The sequence below is a fragment of the Gobio gobio genome (genome assembly GCF_949357685.1).
Source record: "Gobio gobio genome assembly, chromosome: 20".
Taxonomy (NCBI): domain Eukaryota; kingdom Metazoa; phylum Chordata; class Actinopteri; order Cypriniformes; family Gobionidae; genus Gobio; species Gobio gobio.
The window spans coordinates 3,950,372-3,970,677 of NC_137113.1; the positions used below are offsets into that span (position 1 = coordinate 3,950,372).

The 20,306-nt window shown below is 38.0% G+C and overlaps 1 protein-coding gene across 1 annotated transcript; it reads right to left on the minus strand.

The window, feature by feature from the left end:
- Positions 1 to 3,657: 3,657 nt before the first annotated feature.
- Positions 3,658 to 19,315, minus strand: fads6 (fatty acid desaturase 6). Its single transcript, XM_079845698.1, has 6 exons — positions 18,912 to 19,315; positions 15,615 to 15,781; positions 10,407 to 10,587; positions 10,091 to 10,275; positions 6,994 to 7,173; positions 3,658 to 4,974 (listed from the first exon to the last, which is right to left on the minus strand). Exons 1-6 carry the CDS (start codon positions 19,138 to 19,140, stop codon positions 4,825 to 4,827), a joined length of 1,092 nt encoding a protein of 363 aa, XP_079701824.1. The 5' UTR covers positions 19,141 to 19,315; the 3' UTR covers positions 3,658 to 4,824.
- Positions 19,316 to 20,306: the final 991 nt, after the last annotated feature.

Genomic DNA, 20,306 nt, shown 5'->3' on the forward strand with positions numbered 1-20,306 from the left:
GGCTTAGTGGTAAAAGTTAATTTACTCATCCACAAACCTTTCTGTGAGAAACAATAGTGTTAAAGGGTTAGTTCACCCAAAAATGAAAGTTCTGTCATTAATTCCTCACCCTCATGTCGTTCGACACCCGTCAGACCTCCGTTCATCTTCAGACACAAATGAAGATATTTTAGTGTAAAGCTGATGCTGAGAAAGGCTTCAGATAGGCCTCCATTGGCATTCAGTACATTTACACTCACAAGACCCATAAAAGGCACTAAAAACATCGTTACAAAGTCCATCTCACCACAGTGACTCTACAATAATTTTACGATGCGACGACAATAGTTTTTGTGCGAAAAAATAAAACAAAATAACACCTTTATCCAACTTGTTCTTGTCTTCCGTGTGTGCCTCCACGACGCATGCGCGAGAATATGACGTAGCGCCGGCGTTCGGGAATCCATTAAATGCGCACTTAAGCCCCATTTTGAGCACTACGCCGAGAGCTAAAGCACGATCAATGTAGAATTCAACAGCTTAGACACGCGCGTCTTCCTCTGCTTGTAAACAAATCGCTTCTGGGTCATGTGTCCGAACGGCGGATCTGCGTCATATTCTCGCGCATGCGTCGTGGAGACACACACGGAAGACAAGAACAAGCTGGATAAAGGTGTTATTTAGATTTTTTTTGCGCACAAAAACTATTGTCGTCGCATTGTAAAATTATTGTAGAGTCACTGTGGTGAGATGGACTTTGTAACAACGTTTTTAGTGCCTTTTCTGGGTCTTGGGAGTGTAAATGTACTGAATGCCAATGGAGGCCTATCTGAAGCCTTTCTCAGCATCAGCTTTACACTAAAATATCTTCATTTGTGTTCTGAATATGAACGGAGGTCTTACGGGTGTCCAACGACATGAGGGTGAGGAATTAATGACAGAATTTTCATTTTTGGGTGAACTAACCCTTTAAGTGTTTCAGTGTTAAAAGAGCTTATCAGATGAGGGAAAGGTCAGTGCTGCCACCTGCTGGACAAAGGAAACTGCAACATCATCCACATCTGGATTTCTTTCTTCTGTGGAACACAAAATACTTTTAAATACCTTTTCTATACATTAGCAGTTTATATAGATATGTAAAGATCCAATAAATACATTAAATATATATAGAGATAATGCGCCGCCACAAAGCACAAATGCTTCAGGAATGGTTTGAGGAGCACAAGTTTGAGGAGTTGACTTGGTCTCCAAATTCCCCAGATCTCAATCCAATCGAGCATCTGTGGCATGAGCTGAACAAACAAGTCCGATCCATGGAGGCCCCACCTCGCAACTTACAGGACTTAAAGGATCTGCTGCTAACATCTTGGTGCCAGATACCACAGCACACCCTCAGGGGTCTAGTAGAGTCCACGCCTCGACGGGTCAGGGGGACCAACACAATATTAGGTGTATATACTGTATATATATACAGACACTCACCTAAAGGATTATTAGGAACACCTGTTCAATTTCTCATTAATGCAATTATCTAATCAACCAATCACATGGCAGTTGCTTCAATGCATTTAGGGGTGTGGTCCTGGTCAAGACAATCTCCTGAACTCCACACTGAATGTCAGAATGGGAAAGAAAGGGGATTTAAGCAATTTTGAGCGTGGCATGGATTCAAGATTCAAGATTCAAGAGTTTTATTTGTCACATACACAGTTATATACACAATATACAACTGGCAGTGAAATGTAAACAGGTCCGCTCCATGGACAGTGCAAATAACAGTTACAAGAAATTAAATAGAAATAGAATAAAGTTAGATAAAAAGTATTAACATAAGTAGAATTATAAATAAATCAAGTAAAAGATAAAAATAGGAAATAAGATAAAAATAAAAATATAAAAAATATGTGGATGATAAGTGAGATAAACTGTAGACTTAAAAATAAGTGGTTAACATAAAATATATAATATGTATATATAAAGAAGTATAATGTGCAAGGTTTATTACAGGTTGTTACGCAGTAACAATAGGGACGTAAAGTAAAGTGCAGTGCAATTGCAGTATGTGGATGTTAATGTTGAAAGACCGTATGTTTATGCGTGTGCGGGGGTGAAGTGAGTCACGTGACTGAGTTCAGGAGTCTGATGGCCTGGGGGAAGAAACTCCTCCTGAGTCTTTCAGTCTTTGCCATCAGGCTACGGAAGCGCTTACCAGATGGCAGCAGGGTGAAGTGAGAGTTTGCAGGGTGATTAATGTCTCTGATGATTTTAGTAGCTCTACCTCTGCAGCGTTTGGTGAAGATGTCCTGCAGAGACGGGAGAGCTGAGCCTGAGATGCGCTCGGATAAGCGCACCACTCTTTGCAGGGCTTTGCAGTCGTGACTGGTGCTGTTCCCGTACCACGCTGTGATGCACATGGTTGTTGGTGCCAGACGGGCCGGTCTGAGTATTTCACAATCTGCTCAGTTACTGGGATTTTCACGTACAATAATTTCTAGGGTTTAAAGAAAGAATGGTGTGAAAAGGGAAAAACATCCAGTCTGCGGCAGTCCTGTGGGCGAAAATGCCTTGTTGATGCTAGAGGTCAGAGGAGAATGGGCCGACTGATTCAAGCTGATAGAAGAGCAACTTTGACTGAAATAACCACTCGTTACAACCGAGGTATGCAGCAAAGCATTTTTGAAGCCACAACACGCACAACCTTGAGGCGGATGGACAACAGCAGAAGACCCCACCGGGTACCACTCATCTCCACTACAAATAGGAAAAAGAGGCTACAATTTGCACAAGCTCACCAAAATTGGACAGTTGAAGACTGGAAAAATGTTGCCTGGTCTGATGAGTCTGGATTTCTGTTGAGAAATTCAAATGGTAGAGTCAGAATTTGGCGTAAACAGAATGAGAACATGGATCCATCATGCCTTGTTACCACTGTGCAGGCTGGTGGTGGTGGTGTAATGGTGTGGGGGATGTTTTCTTGGCACACTTTAGGCCCCTTAGTGCCAATTGGGCATGGTTTAAATGCCACAGCCTACCTGAGCATTGTTTCTGACCATGTCCATCCCTTTATGACCACCATGTCCCCATCCTCTGATGGCTACTTCCAGCAGGATAATGCACCGTCACAAAGCTCCAATCACTTCAAATTGGTTTATTGAACATGACAATGAGTTCACTGAACTAAAATGGCCCCCACAGTCACCAGATCTCAACCCAATAGAGCATCTTTGGGATGTGGTGGAACGGGAGCTTCGTGCCCTGGATGTGCATCCCACAAATCTCCATCAACTGCGAGATGCTCTCCTATCAATATGGGCCAACATTTCTAAAGAATGCTTTCAGCACCTTGTTGAATCAATGCCACGTAGAATTAAGGCAGTTCTGAAGGCGAAAGAGGGTCAAACACAGTATTAGTATGTGTTCCTAATAATCCTTTAGGTGAGTGTATATATCTTTGATAAAATATATTTTATAATTTAAATGATAAATTACAAATGTAATTATTATATGTCTAATAAAATATTCACCCGGATTGTGTTCCAATCCCATCTGACTCTCATGTTTAAAAGGGGACAGACAATAAAAGCAACATGAGCGTCGTCTGTACGAGTTGTGCGCTCCAGTCCAAGTGTTTGAAGTCGTACAATAGCCTTGTAGAATCAGTGTAACACCAAAACGTGTGAATGTATACTTCAATTTATTTGGTCAGTAAAATCAATGATCTTAAAATGTTCATTTCAACATTCTCTCACACACATCCCAGCATCAGCAGACACACTTACATTCATGTGCATTCACTGAAAGCAAGTCGAAAGTCGATGATTTTGGTTAAAATCACTCAATTATAAACAAAACACCCCCCTTCCCCCCAATTTTTTTTTTTTAAAATTAAAAATGAATCAGTGCATAATTACTACTGTAATACTGTAAATATGATTATTATGTGTTTAGATCATATAAATGCCACATTCATTACAGTTACATGTGTGGGCTTTATTAATATTGTACTCAGATTATGGGATTTTTGATAATAAACCGTAATAAAATAGTCTCCTATCTGCTTTAATCTGTTCCAAAACCTAGTGAGCTGCCTTTCTAGACAGCATTTATACCATACAGACAACAAAACTACCTTCACCATCCCTTCATTTGCCCAACATTTTAAAAACAGCATCGCAGTTCACCTTTGTGGCGAAGACAATCCCATAATGCATTGCAAACTCTATTAGAAATAGGTTTATTTCGTCACTTAAGGGACGGCGAAGGTTAAGGTTAAAGGTTAAAGTGTTCCTGTGTGTAGATTAGGTGAGGTTTTATCCATCTTTGAAGTGTTAACAGAGCAGCGTGTTAAAGCTCGGGGGTCAGAGGTCGTGTGTGCTGAGAGCTGAAGTGCAGTGTTATCACTGATCTGATGTCAGTGCATAAGGCAAGGATCTTTACATTCAGTAATGTCATTTAGCTAAGCGCTGTCTTAATCTTAAGCGTTTCTTTAATGATGCTGCGAGTGACATCGCTTGTTAAAGTCAACATGTAACATTTTACTTTCTTATTGCACATTCCTGATATTTTTACGATTCGTCAGTACACATTATTCTAAACCTATACATGTTTGTCTTCATACAACAACATCTGATCCATCTATGAATATACCCTGTTTCACTCATAACTATGTCACATTATGGAAGTTAAATGGGTTGTTAAACGCCGACTTCAGTTCTGATGCCTTCATGCACAGATTAAACGTGTAAATATACAATTTGGAAGCATTTGGGAAGCATGACAGTCCTCATGTCAGTGTCCGTGTTGTGTTTTCCTCTCGTCTTCATCCAGTCATCATCGCCTCCTCCGTCACTGCAGTCCCACGAGTTCAGTGATGGGCGGCGCGAACACCATCAGCTCCTGATAGCTGTGGAAGAAGAGCCGCAGACGCGAGAGGTAACCGTCCTCATGATATGGCAGATTCTTCTCTTTCAGATACTGAGACACGATGGGCTTCACCTGAACACACAATCATGAACGCACAATCATGATCACCATTTATTGATCATCATATTTATCTGGCAGATTGTCCTTATTCATTCGTTTTTTTTCTGTGTATCTTGTTTGACTAATTGTACTAATAGAATCCTTTTTGTATAATATAATAACCGGCCACAGGGTCATGGGCGGCCGAGGCTCATTGATGCCCGTGGGGAGCGAAGGCTGGCCCATGTGGTCCGATCAAACAGACGAGCTTCTGGAGCTATTACGGTATTCCCTGGTGGCTGTGGCTCTTTCAGCAGATAATGCGCCGCCACAAAGCACAAATGCTTCAGGAATGGTTTGAGGAGCACAACAACGAGTTTGAGGCTCTGTGGGATGTGCTGAACAAACAAGTCCGATCCACGGAGGCCCCACCTCACAACTGACAGGACTTAAAGGATCTGCTGCTAACATCTTGGTGCCAGAAACCACAGCACACCTTCAGGGGTCTAGTGGAGTCCACGCCTCGACGGGTCAGGGGGACAAACACAATATTAGAAAGGTGGTCGTAATGTTATGCTTGATCAGTATATATATAATTGTTTGAATAATTTTACTTCATTAATTTATTCCTTTCAGTGAACTGTATTGTAACTTTATTTGGTTATGCTGCATTTAATTTAATTTAATGTAAATATTAAATCATTAAATAAACAATTACATAAAATCGTTTACTTATTATATATATTTACTTTATATTTTATATATATGTATATATATTTGGCATATTTTTTTAATTTAAATATTTTAGTTTAAATATTTAATTTAAATATAATAATAATAACATAATATTGTGTATAATAATATAATATAATAGAATATTTTTTTTGTAAAAATATTAGCCTACATTAAAATATTAAACTATTTACATGAAATAAATAATTATTTTAATTATATTAATAAATAATCACATCTTATTTAATGATTTTTTCAATTAAAATGCAGCATGAAATAAAAACAATACAATACTGTAATAATGGAATAATATAAGCAACAGTGTTGGGGAAAGTTACTTTGAAAAGTAATGCATTACAATATTGCGTTACTCTCTTAAAAAGTAACTAATTGAGTTACTTAGTTACTTTTTAAGAAAAGTAATGTTACGTTACTTTTGCGTTACTTTTTCTCACCTGGGCTGGGCTTGTTTTTGTTTTTGTTGTTTTTTTATAACAAAAAAGTTATATTTTTGTGCAACGGTAAAGACCTCTTCATACCAATATTGAAATAATAAGCCCCAGGCTGAGGTAAAAATGCAGATTCCCTCATGAACAGTAGAGGGCGCAGCTCTGCTGCCATTCTGGATAATGGTAGAATAGGACGCAGGAGAAAAATCTAGTAATTTTCATCATCAAAGGTCAGCAGCAAGACATTGGTAAATTAAATATAAAGGTAGATTATGCATAAAAATAGTTGTTTTATTTAACATTTAATTATTGGAGGTTTGCATAGTACTCTGATTTTGCATTTGACTGATTTTATTCATTTTGAGGAGTACAGAATCTTTATTGTGCAAGTGAGATGAATAAATGCTCACATTTAGTCTAGAACTACAATAACCCTCATGTTCACACACACACACACACACACACACACACACACACACACACACACACACACACACACACACACACACACACACACACACACACACACACACACACACACACGCCTCTGCACTTATTTTCCTCCACATGGGGGCAGGAGAGCTGTCAGTCAAATTAATGTCAAAAAGTAACTCAGATATTTTGTTGTAAATTTGAAAAGTAATGCGTTACTTTACTAGTTACTTGGAAAAAGTAATATTATTACGCAACTCAAGTTACTTGTAATGCGTTACCCCCAACACTGATAAGCAATAATTAAAAAATAATAATAATAATTAAATATAAGTGTTATTGTAAGTGAGAATTATTTATGTTATTGCATGTTTTGGGGGTGTGCAGTTGTGAGAAACACTGGGCTCATATGAGGTGTGTGTGTGTCATGAACACACACCTTCAGGCACATGTTGTCGGACAGGAATGGGAAGAGGTGATGCTCCACGTGGCAGTTGATGAGGGAATGGCCGAAGGTCCAGTCCAGCAGAGGGTTTCTGGGCAGGTTCAGGACGCCGTGCGTCATCTGGTAGATCCGTTTGGGACGGCCGGTGGCAGAAAACATTGGCAGCCCGATGTGCTGCAAAGCAGAGACACGGAGAGCAACTTAATGAGGGCATGTCATGGAAAACTACAACAAGAAAAACACCCTTTCACTGATTCTTAATGTGTGTGTGTGATCTTTGAAGGGACTGAAACGGCCTGACAGACGCCACAGGGGCCCGAACTACACCAAACTGACCAGCAGCATCACACACACACACACACACACACACACACACACACACACACACACACACACACACACACACACACACACACACACACACACACACACACACACACACACACACACACACACACACACACACACACACACACACACACACCACACACACACATACTGTAACACACACAGAACCAGAGCAGGCCTTCACAAAGCCTCACACCAGCAGAAATACCTCAGAGGATCAGTACAATACAGAAGTACATTCTCCCTCTGCCTGGGAAAATCATGCGTGAATTGTTCTCTGCTTTTCTACAGACGACCCCTGTGAACCGCGAGCAGTGAACAAAGCCGGATTGAGCGGGTCTCGGGGGAAAGGATGGAGAGAGACACAAAGAGAGGAATGGACTGATGCAGACTTTAGATGTACAGAAAGTTCACACTCAGATTAATCTCATGAGCCAGAGAGAGAGAGAGAGAGAGAGAGAGAGAGAGAGAGAGAGAGAGAGAGAGAGAGAGAGAGAGAGAGAGAGAGAGAGAGAGAGAGAGAGAGAGAGAGAGAGAGAGAGAGAGAGAGAGAGAGAGAGAGTAATGCAGTGTATGGGAGAGACTTTCTGCTGTGAGTGGGTCATGTGACACTGCCTCAGCCTCACAACCAAACCTGCTGTGTCATTTCTGTGCCACTATCACTAGCATGCATACTATTTTATGAAGATAAGTGTATCATTTAATTTATATTATCTGAGCATGCATAAATATAGCATGCAAAACAACAACATTTTTTATATTTTTCTGAAGACAGTGTAAATCAATAATTTATATTTTAAGATAAGTAGTGTAAATAATTTCATAAAAGATTTCTGAGCATGCATAAACAACAATAGCAGACACTATAATGTTTATATTTTCTGAAGATAAGTAGTTTAAAAAATGTATATAATTTATATATTTCTAGTAAAAAAGGTGCTATACGGCACTAACAGTGGTTCTTGGCTAGTAATCATAGGGGAACCACTTTAAGTGCTGTATAGCACCAAATCTGGGTTCTTCAGCGGTTCTTGGGCTGACTGAGGTGCTATATAGAACGGCTACCATAACCTGTTAAGATATGGTGCTATAGCACCAAAAGTGGTTCCCCTATGATTACGAGCTAAGAATCACTTTTAGTTCCATATAGCACCATTTTTTTTGAGTGTAGTGTAAATAATTGAATATTTATATTTTAGATGCATGCAAAACAACTACATTTTTATATTTTTCTGAAGACAGTGTAAATCAATAATTTATATTTTAAGATAAGTAGTGTAAATAATTTCATAAAAGATTTCTGAGCATGCATAAACAACAATAGCAGACACTATAATTTTTATATTTTCTGAAGATAAGTAGTGTAAAAAATGTATATAATTTATATATTTCTGAGCATGCATAAATTAAAGCATGCAAAAACAACTACATTTTTCATATTTTCTGAAGATAATTTGTGTAAATATTTTAATATTTTTTTCTTTTGAGGCATGCAAAAACTACTATATTTTTAATATTTTCTGAAGACAATAAGTGTAAAAAAAATCTACAAAATGTATATTTTAGAAGCATTTTATTTTCTGAGCATGCAAAAACAACTATATTAGTATATTTTCTGAAGATAAGTAGTGTAAATAATTAAATTAATATTTTCTGAGCAAGCATAAACAAGTATAGCATGCAGAAACTATATTTTTTATTTTCTGAGTCAAAATTAATATCATTTATATTTTAGAAGCATGCAAAAACAACAATTTTAAATTTTTTCTGAAGATAATCGTTTTTTAAAATATAATGTATAGTTTAGAGGCATTGAAAAACAACTATATTTGTATATTTTCTGAAGAAAGTTATTGTAATATATATATATATATATATATAAATATATTATATTTTAAAAGCATGCTAAAAGCAACTTGCCTATATTTGAATATTTTCTGAAGATAAGTGGAGTAAAAAAATCAATATAATTTATATTTTAAGATAAGGTAGTGTAAATAATTTAATTTAATTTCTGAGCATGCATAAACAACTATAACATGCAGAAACTATATGTTTAATATTTTCTGAAGATAATTAGTGTAAACAAAATCAATATAATTTATATCTTAGAAGCATGCAAAAACAACTATATTTTCTGAAGATAAGTTGCATAATTTTATTTATATTTTCTGAGCTTGCAAAAACAACTATTTTAGTATATTTTCTGAAGATGAGTGGTGTAAATAATGACATTTCTCTGAGCATGCATAAACAACAGCATGCAGAAACTATATTTTTATATTTTCTGTAGATAATTAGTTTCAAAGATTTATATAATTTATATTTTCTGAGCATGCAAAAACTATTTTTTTATATTTTCTGAAGAGAATTCGTTTTTTTAATATAATGTATAGTTTAGAGGCATTGCAAAACAACTATATTTGTATATTTTCTGAAGATAATTAGTGTAAAAAATATAAATGTTATATTTTGGAAGCATGCAAAAAACATCTAGCCTATATTTGAATATTTTCTGAAGATAATTTTTATTTTCTAAACATGCAAAAACTAATTTTATGAAGATAAGCGGTGTTAATAATTGATTTGAATTATTGAAGATAAGCTGTGCTTGAGTGTGTGCTGTTAGTGTGTTGTCAGTCAGGTAAAACTGTCCTTTGCAAACACAGCTAATGACTTTCAGTCATACATTACGACTAACATGTCAGTCTATATTATCTTGCCCTTTTCTGGGGTGTCTCACCTGAAATATGTTGACGTGTATGTACGGCAGGGAGAACATGGCTCTACACAGAAGCATGACCAGCAGAGCAGCGCAGCAGGACAGCCCTGACACACACCTGAGCAGGAAATACTGAGAGAAGAAGCCCAGACACACACACAGCACGGTGCGCACCACCTGGAGCGGAGACTGACCCTTCAGCTGACCTGAAACACATGCATTACATTCACTCAGGATGAGGATCAACACATGCACTGACACACAGAAGGACAGACGAGGTCAAGTGGAAATGGAGAGCAGCTCAGAGTTGTCCTTCCTCACTCCTCCTCCTCCTCACCGAGGGCCACGACGGGTGTGATGATGGGCACGGCCAGCGGCGCGATGAACAGGTACACGGATCGAGGCAGGAAGGGCATCTTCCAGGTGCTGGAGTCTCCCAGGCCGATCACATTAGTGTGAGCGTGATGCATCTTAACGTGAGCCTGGACGCCTGCCCGCGCCGAGAACGAGCCGCACACCTGACACACACACACACACACACACACACACCAGGACAGATGGACACAGCTCAGGGTTTAGAAGCTTTTCAAATCAAAAATGTGACTTAAATGAGTGCCATTGATCATGAGACTGAGACTGAAGCCCTTTGGAACATCTCAAATCATGCTGGGTTTATTTACACTCGAAAAAATGCTGAGTTCAAAATCACCCAAGTTGGGTTGAAAATGGACTAACCCAGCCATTGGGTTGTTTTAACCCAGCATTTGGGTTGTTTTAACCCAGCGATTGGGTTGTTTTAACCCAGCAATTGGGTTGTTTTAAGCAAACATGCTGGGTCAAAACAACCCAATTGCTGGGTTAGTCCATATTCAACCCAACTTGGGTTATTTTTAACCCAGCATTTTTTAGAGTGTACTTTAATATTATTTAATGTTTATTCTTAATGTATATTGAATTAAATAATATTTTAATAATGCAAATATTTAAAGTATTGAATTATTTATGTAATTAATTATCTGTCGTGCTAACATAATTTGCAGAAATGCCGTTTGCAGTTGTCTCAGACTTTTGTGCCCCAGTTTATGAATGCTATTAACATTATGACTCTTACATTCTTGAGAGGATGGAGACTGTAAATGAACTTAAATCCTCTTAAGCTCAAAGTGAATTCATGAAGAATTAATCAGTTCAAATCTTTCCGCTCTTTTGCGTTGTTCATGGTTTCACTAGAACACTTTAAACACCATTTTGAAAAAGTACTGATTCAGTGAGAATATTAAATGGTAAAACCACAGTATGTTTTCATATAATATACTGTATCATGGTGCTTTGCTTCCCCACATTCACTGTGTTGATTCATTTCACACATAGGGCCATATTTGACTGATCTGAAGCTCATGGCGCTGGTGCTCTTAGGGTGTGTCCGAATCCACTTTTGCTAGTTTAACGGCGGAAAAACAGTCGGCGCGTCGGCGCATGAGCCAAAAGGGTTGTCCCTCGTCTCTTAATGAGTCATGGGTGTGTTTTAAGCATAACGTGCAATAAACCAATCAGAGTCTCATCTCCCTTTCCCTTTAAAAGCCAGCTGCGTTCACGTCATGGCGGACATATTTACATGCGAGACCAAAGACTGAACGCTTCTCCAGCCAGAGAGGAATCCTTCTATTTTTAATATTTAAATGTGTGTGTGTGTGCTGCTGCGTCCCTGTGTGTGTAATAAGCAGAGTGTATGCACGTTGTGCTCCGCCTATAGGCTCATATCACTAACACACCCTTTAAATAACACACAAATACAGCGCTATTGACTTTAGAGCAGGTTTGTGTTGGTAAATTTCTCCAACCTATCTTAAATACCCAAATGTAAGATGTTTAATGAATTTATTGGGTTGTTTCAAATATGAACCATTAGAACATAACAGTAGCTAGCCAAATATAATATATATTAGTAGTAGTGAATGTGTATGAGTACTCTGAAGTGACACGGATCGATCTTTTACACTTATATGAAGCGCTCACTCAAGCTAGAACTAGCAAGGCAACACAAGACACACACACACACACACACACACACACACACACACACACACACACACACACACACACACACACACACACACACACACACACACACACACACACACACACACACACACACACACACACACACACACACACACACACACACACACACACACACACAGGACGCATTCACTCTAGAGAGAGCACAAGAAAGACGGAGCGCAAATAAATGAGAAAGACTGCTGCATCTTGAGACAGGCTCTTTTAAAACCTTTAAATAAAAACATGACACCGTGTGATTAACTCCCGTCACAATGAAAATAGTCTGCACACTTATTATGATATCGACGGTAATCTGCAGGCAGTCCAAAAAGACGGGCTTTGAGGTCTTCGGCAATACTTCAATCTAATAACACCTTTCATTTTCTTCTTAACTCTTTAACTGTCACCGTCCACTGGCGGGACGCCTGGCGCTCTTTTTTTGATCGCCTTTTTTCGTATCATATATTTTAGTAATGATCATAATTTAGGTATCATTCGGAAGCTTACAAACTCAATATTCATCCTGTGAAAACCGTTTTGAAATCGGATGTTGCATTACCATGGAAACAGTACTCTAAATTCTTCTACTGGGCTCCTCCCCTAGTGGGCGGTGTCATGTTTCATATTACAAAATGATTTTAACTAAATCTTTTCTAATCTTGACAAAACACATATCGTCGGAAAGGTCTGAGTCTCAAGGGTCCATATTTGGTGACTGTTTTGTGATGGAAGTGATATTTGGACAGAAATTTACAGGAAAATGCATAAAAAAAAACTGATCAATGGAATGTGTGACACCCGGTGGCTATTTTTGGTACAGCGCCTAAACTAAATCTCATGGGGACTTCAATTTTTGTGATATCAACTTCAAATTTGGAACACAACTTGGTTAGACATATGGGTTTGATTTTATAGTAATTTTAGAGTACATTTTTTTTTGTAAAATATATATTTTACATAAAATAAAACATATTTAGTACAGTATTTTTAATTCACAGTAAATTTAAACTTCCATAACTTTTTCATACTTTCATATTTTGAAATACTTTCACTTTAGCAGTAATCTGCTGAGTGTCTTCTTTAAAACAAGACCAAACTAATACATTCCAAAGCATCCTTTAAGTGCATTTTCATGACTATTCTCAAAAAGGGGGGTGACATTTAAGCGGTTAAGTAAAAAGTTAAGATGTTCTTAAGAAAATATTTGAGAACTTTTTAAGAATTGCACTGAGGAACATTTTTACGAAATTCTTAGTTTATTAGTAAATTCTTTTCTTAACTTCTTTCTTTAGAAGATTTTCAGACCAGACGGCCATGGGCGCACAGATGCGCCAGTGCATGCTATTTAAACAAAGTGGAGCTGGACGTGAAAATGAGAACAGCGTCGGGATCAAAACTAGCAAAAAATATTTGCGTTGCGCTGAGTGTATGATAGGACCCCTGTATGTATAGTGAAGGCGTCAAAATCTGAAGCATGGTCCAGTGCCTTCACCAACTGCCAACTGCAATGTTGACCAACCCAGCAATTGGGTTGTTATCCAAACTTGTATGTTTTCCGTGACGGAGGCGAAAGTGGTTCTCGGGCAGTTCCTTCAAACACAGAGCCGTTATTGACAGGTGAAGAAAAGCCGCCATTTGAGGCTTTCTAGTGTTTTCCTGACAACTACTGACGGTTTGGACCAATTTGTTAGCCCAAATGGACTCGATTTCAAAGCCGCAATCCCCTGTTCCGCTGCACATATAAATGTCAACGCAGAATGACGAGTTTAAAGCCGTTTCACAAGGGAAAATGTTTATTTACTATTGATAAAATATTTTATTTTTTTATCTAGGATAATATATTTTTTACCCTTAATTTCCATGATCTAAAGAATTAAAAGGTTGTCATTTGAAAGTGTGTAGGTCTACTTGCATTATTATGCTGTTATATTAGGATTATACACTCACCTAAAGGATTATTAGGAACACTCTACTAATACGGTGTTTGACCTCCTTTCGCCTTCAGAACTGCCTTGGCATTGATTCAACAAGGTGCTGAAAGCATTCTTTAGAAATGTTGGCCCATATTGATAGGAGAGCATCTTGCAGTTGATGGAGATTTGTGGGATGCACATCCAGGGCACGAAGCTCCCGTTCCACCACATCCCAAAGATGCTCTATTGGGTTGAGATCTGGTGACTGTGGGGGCCATTTTAGTTCAGTGAACTCATTGTCATGTTCAAGAAACCAATTTGAAATGATTGGAGCTTTGTGACGGAGCATTATCCTGCTGGAAGTAGCCATCAGAGGATGGGGACATGGTGGTCATAAAGGGATGGACATGGTCAGAAACAATGCTCAGGTAGGCCGTGGCATTTAAACCATGTCCAATTGGCACTAAGGGGCCTAAAGTGTGCCAAGAAAACATCCCCCACACCATTACACCACCACCACCAGCCTGCACAGTGGTAACAAGGCATGATGGATCCATGTTCTCATTCTGTTTACGCCAAATTCTGACTCTACCATCTGAATGTCTCAACAGAAATCCAGACTCATCAGACCAGGCAACATTTTTCCAGTCTTCAACTGTCCAATTTTGGTGAGCTTGTGTAAATTGTCGCCTCTTTTTCCTATTTGTAGTGGAGATGAGTGGTACCCGGTGGGGTCTTCTGCTGTTGTCCATCCGCCCCAAGGTTGTGTGTGTTGTGGCTTCACAAATGCTTTGCTGCAAACCTCGGTTGTAACGTGTGGTTATTTCAGTCAAAGTTGCTCTTCTGTCAGCTTGAATCAGTCGGCCCATTCTCCTCTGACCTCCAGCATCAACAAGGCATTTTCGCCCACAGGACTGCCGCATACTGGATGTTTTTCCCTTTTCACACCATTCTTTGAAAACCCTAGAAATTATTGTGCGTGAAAATCCCAGTAACTGAGCAGATTGTGAAATACTCAGACCGGCCCGTCTGGCACCAACAACCATGCCACGCTCAAAATTGCTTAAATCACCTTTCTTTCCCATTCTGACATTCAGTGTGGAGTTCAGGAGATTGTCTTGACCAGGACCACACCCCTAAATGCATTAAAGCAACTGCCATGTGATTGGTTGATTAGATCATTGCATTAATGAGAAATTGAACAGGTGTTCCTAATAATCCTTTAGGTGAGTGTATATCATATAATACACACGTGGGTAGGTTTACGGATGGGATGTGTTACGTGTTCAAATGTGTCTAAATAGTGTAAATAAACGTAAATAAAATGATGCTTGCTGATTAAATTGAGAATCACACTCCAACATGTCATAATGGCAAAATCATAACCCAATATATAATTTCTTCATGACGATAACGTTCCCATGCCCAACGCGTTTGTGTATGATGCCAAAGGTTTCTCATTGAAATCACTGGAGCACTTTAGCGTCTTCATTGTGACGCGGAAGACACTTGACCATGCTTCAGATTTTGACGCCTTGGGAGTGAGAACGGGTTGGAATATTGGATCTCACTTCGATGAAGAAGACGGCCCAGAAGTCGGCCCAGGCCGGAGACTGGCTGAGCGCGCCGTGACTGGCCAGGTGTGTCCCTTTAACAGTGATGACCGCGTGAGCCACGCCCATGATCAGCAGACCCAACAGGAAACACAGCGGCTGAGACGAACCCAACAACAGGAACCCTGAAAGACAACAACAACATCACTGAGATATGAGGTTTATGCTTCATAATCAAAGCTATGACACACATTTCAATTCATCTATCAACAAACAACTACACTCTAAAAAATGCTGGGTTAAAAATAACCCAAGTTGGGTTCTAAAATGGACTAACCCAGAAATTGGGTTGTTTTAACCCAGTGAATGGGTCATTTTAACCCAGCGGTTGGGTTAAATGTTTGCTTAAAACAACCCAATTGCTGGGTTAGTCCATTTTCAACCCAACTTGGGTTGTTTTTAACCCAGCATTTTTTAGAGTGTATTATGTACTATAATAAACATAAACAGTGTTCAAAAGTTTAATGTTTTCACAGAGGCTGCATTTATTTGATTCAAAATACAGTAAAAATACAGTAATATTGTGAAATATTATTCCAGTGTAGATCATCTGTTCTCTATGTGAATATATAGTAAAGTGTCATTTATTCCTGTGATCAAAGCTGAATTTATCATCATTACTCCAGTCTTCAGTGTCACATGACCCTTCAGATTTAAAACATGATTAGGATAAAGTCAAAATTATGACATACTAAAACATAAATTATGATATACTGTGAGATAAAAAGTCGAAATGATCACTTAAAAAGTAAATATTGACATGCCAAGTTAAAATTATGACTTGAGACACAATTATGACAGATCGAAACTATGACTAATTGAAATTATTAGGTCAGTTATGTCTTAATTTCAACGTTATCTCATACTTATGACTTTAAGTCATAGTTTTAACTAAGTGTGTCATGATTTTGACTTTTATCCTCATTATTTTGAATTTTTATGTCATAATTAATGATTCTGGCCTTAGATAAAACTATTGAATCCTCATCAAAGCTGCATTTATTTGATCAAAAATACAGTAAAAGTCATCAAATATTACTCCAGTGTAGATCATCTGTTCTCTATGTGAATATACAGTAAAGTGTCATTTATTCCTGTGATCAAAGCTGAATTTATCATCATTACTCCAGTCTTCAGTGTCACATGACCCTTCACAAATCATTCTCATATGATTAGAACATTTTAACACAATAACGATCCATTAACTAATATTTCTAAATTGTTCATTGTTAGATTTCAACATTCTCTAATCCAGTTTCTTACCATTAGTTAAAGCACTTTGGACTAACATGAATGCATTTATTAACTAGCAGTGACGAAGATGAACAAATGCTGTCAGAAACATATTGATTAACAAATGAGACCTTACTGGAAAGTGTTATTTAGTAATATTGTTTGTCATATTTCATTCTTGTTCTGTAAATAAATGTGTTCAGACGCACTGCCACCCTGGAGAAAGCACGACTGGACTTCAGGATATGAAATGATTCTGTTTCATAATGTTTCCTCATAATGAAGCCGTGTGTCTGTCGTCGGTCTCTCCCTGAAAGACGAGTCAGTGTTCAGGAAACTGGATCTTCCCTATGGGAGGGGAGGACACAAACCGAACCGGTCGCCATGACAACCACCTCACAGGAGCGCCTCAGTCATTTGGATGTTAACCGTGGCCAATGTCTGAAAGGTTGGAAAGCTTTACGGATTCAAAGTGAATTAAAAATATTGAAGCATTGCAGACTTCGGCTGAGTTTCTGTGCCATTGTTAAACTGAGGTAAACACAATTTGACACCCTGACACGCCCCCGGGACTGCAGACTAAACTTCATGAATTAAAACACTCCCTATTAATAACATCACACACCTTCATATTCTCGTGTACACACAACTGCATGTTTTGATACACTCTCAATATAAAACACACACTTCGAATGTTGATTTCATCTTACTTTTAAATGCACATGTTTCCAGGCTAAAGCAACAACTTGATTTAAGGTGTTTAAAAGGTTTCGATAGCACTCCCCCCCCCCCACACACACACACTTTATACAATATTTAATACGTTGCTCAAAACATTTCCGGGTCTTGTCACACCAAAACAAAACAAAAATATTTTAAAATACATAACATAAAATGTATAATACATAAAAAAAGAAATCTTATGCATTAAAATAATATATAAAATAATATATTTTATATTTTTGCTAAATTAGTAAATCATTCAATATATATATATTTTTTATAATACATAAAAAAATTAATATTTTGCATTAAAACATTTAAATATATAAAATTATATATATTGCATTGTGACATTAATATTTTAAAATACATAAAGTAAAATGTATAATACATAAAAAAGAAATATTTTGCATTAAAATAATATATCAAATCATATATTTTAGATTTTAATTTTTTTGCATTGTGACATTTTTACTAAATCATTCAATATAAAAAATGTATAATACATAAGAAATATTTTGCATTAAAACAATATATATATATATATATATATATATATATATATATATATATATATATATATATATATATATATATATATATATATATATATATATATATAAAATAATAAAATAATTATAAAATAATATACAAATAATAATATATTAAAATAATATATAAAATAATAAATAAAATAAACAATATTTTTCTCATTTTTAGATTTAAATTTTTTGCATTGTGACATTTTTAATCACTAAAATAATAATTTCTCACTAAATCATAATAAATTAAAATCACTAAACAAACAATACAAATAGGTTATTACTAGTGCTGGCAAATCGATTAATCGCGAATTAATTGCGATTAATTACAAAAGGTTTGTCAATATATATTATGTGTACACACACACACACACACACACACACACACACACACACACACACACACACACACACACACACACACACACACACACACACACACACACACACACACACACACACACACACACACACACACACACACACACACACACACACACACACAAATATATATATATATATACACACATACACACAAACTTTTATGTTAGGTGTGATTAATCGCGATAAATCGGTCTGACAACAGTAGTTATTGCTTTACTATTTAAACAATAATTTCCACAGTCATTAGATTTTGTTCAGCATTTAAATGCTTATCATAAATGACACACTGGACTTCAGTTTGAATATGTTTTGTTAGTTTGATGAGACTCTCCCAGTGTGTGTGTGTGTGTGTGTGTGTGTGTGTGTGCATTACCTGCAGGTAAACTGATGAAGGCTGCGGTCAGGATGGTGCAGTCGACCCCCCTCCTCTCCCACCAGCTGCTCTCGCGCACACTCTTCTGCACCAGCCGCGTGAGCTCCATCATCAGCGTCTCGCGCTCCGCGTCCGCCTGCTTCCCCTGCGCGTCTGCCTCCGAGTCCCTGCGTCCTTCCCCATCCCGGGACGCGCCGCGCTCTCTCCTCTTCTCTGGAATGTTCTGCATGATAGCGCGAGTGCTCAGAGACGCATGGCTCACGAACACCGTCCCCTCTCCGTCCCGTCCGCGAAACAAGGCGATGAGGGACTTTAGTGCTGACTGCGCTGGAAACAGATCTCTCTCTCTCTCTCTCTCTCTCTCTCTCTCTCTCTCTCTCTCTCTCTCTCTCTCTCTCTCTCTCTCTCTCTCTCTCTCTCTCGCTCGTTCCCACGGCGATGCCTTTGGCAGGAGTGTCCTCAGAGCTGCAAGAAAACAAGAACAACACACTAAAGAACAAGCGCGCCACACACACACACACACACACACACACACACACACACACACACACACACACACACACACACACACACACACACACACACACACACACACACACACACACACACACACACACACACACACACACACACACAAACACACACACACACACACACACACACACACACACACACACACACACACACACACACACACACACACACACACACACACACACACACACACACACACACACACACACACACACACACACACACCCAAGGACATTCCATACGCGTAATGGTTTTTTATCTGTACAAACTGTACATTCTATCCCCCTTCACTACCCCGAAACCTACCCATCACACACACACACACACACACACACACACACACACACACACACACACACACACACACACACACACACACACACACACACACACACACACACACACACACACACACACACACACACACACACACACACACACACACACACACACACACACACACACACACACACACACACACACACACACACACACACACACACACACACACACACACACACACACACACCTATAATATAACAATGTTTTATTAAAAATGTAAAAATGTGAGGGGTATGTTTAAACATTACCCCTCACATTTTTACATTTTTAATAAAACATTGTTTAGTATGTTTTTAAAGCTATTTTAAATATGAGTACGTATGACATGTCCTCATATTTCATGTTTACAGTGTAATACCAGTGTCATTATACAAATTTGCGCCTCATAAATCACAAAAACAAACACACACACGTTAGATTTCCATGTTTTATGGGACGTAAAAATTTCTTTACTGGACAAACTGCATATTCTATCCTCTAACCATAAATCTAATGCTTTTTTACATGAAAAAAAACCCA

Coding starts and splice junctions, on each gene's coding strand:
- fads6 (XM_079845698.1), bottom strand. CDS start 19,140: ATGCAGAACATTCCAGAGAAGAGGAGAGAGCGCGGCGCGTCCCGGGAT. Junction 15,782..18,911: donor CTTCATCAGTTTACCTGCAG/GTAATGCACACA, acceptor GTTGTCTTTCAG/GGTTCCTGTTGTTGGGTTCG. Junction 7,174..10,090: donor TACACGTCAACATATTTCAG/GTGAGACACCCC, acceptor TCTGCTTTGCAG/CACATCGGGCTGCCAATGTT.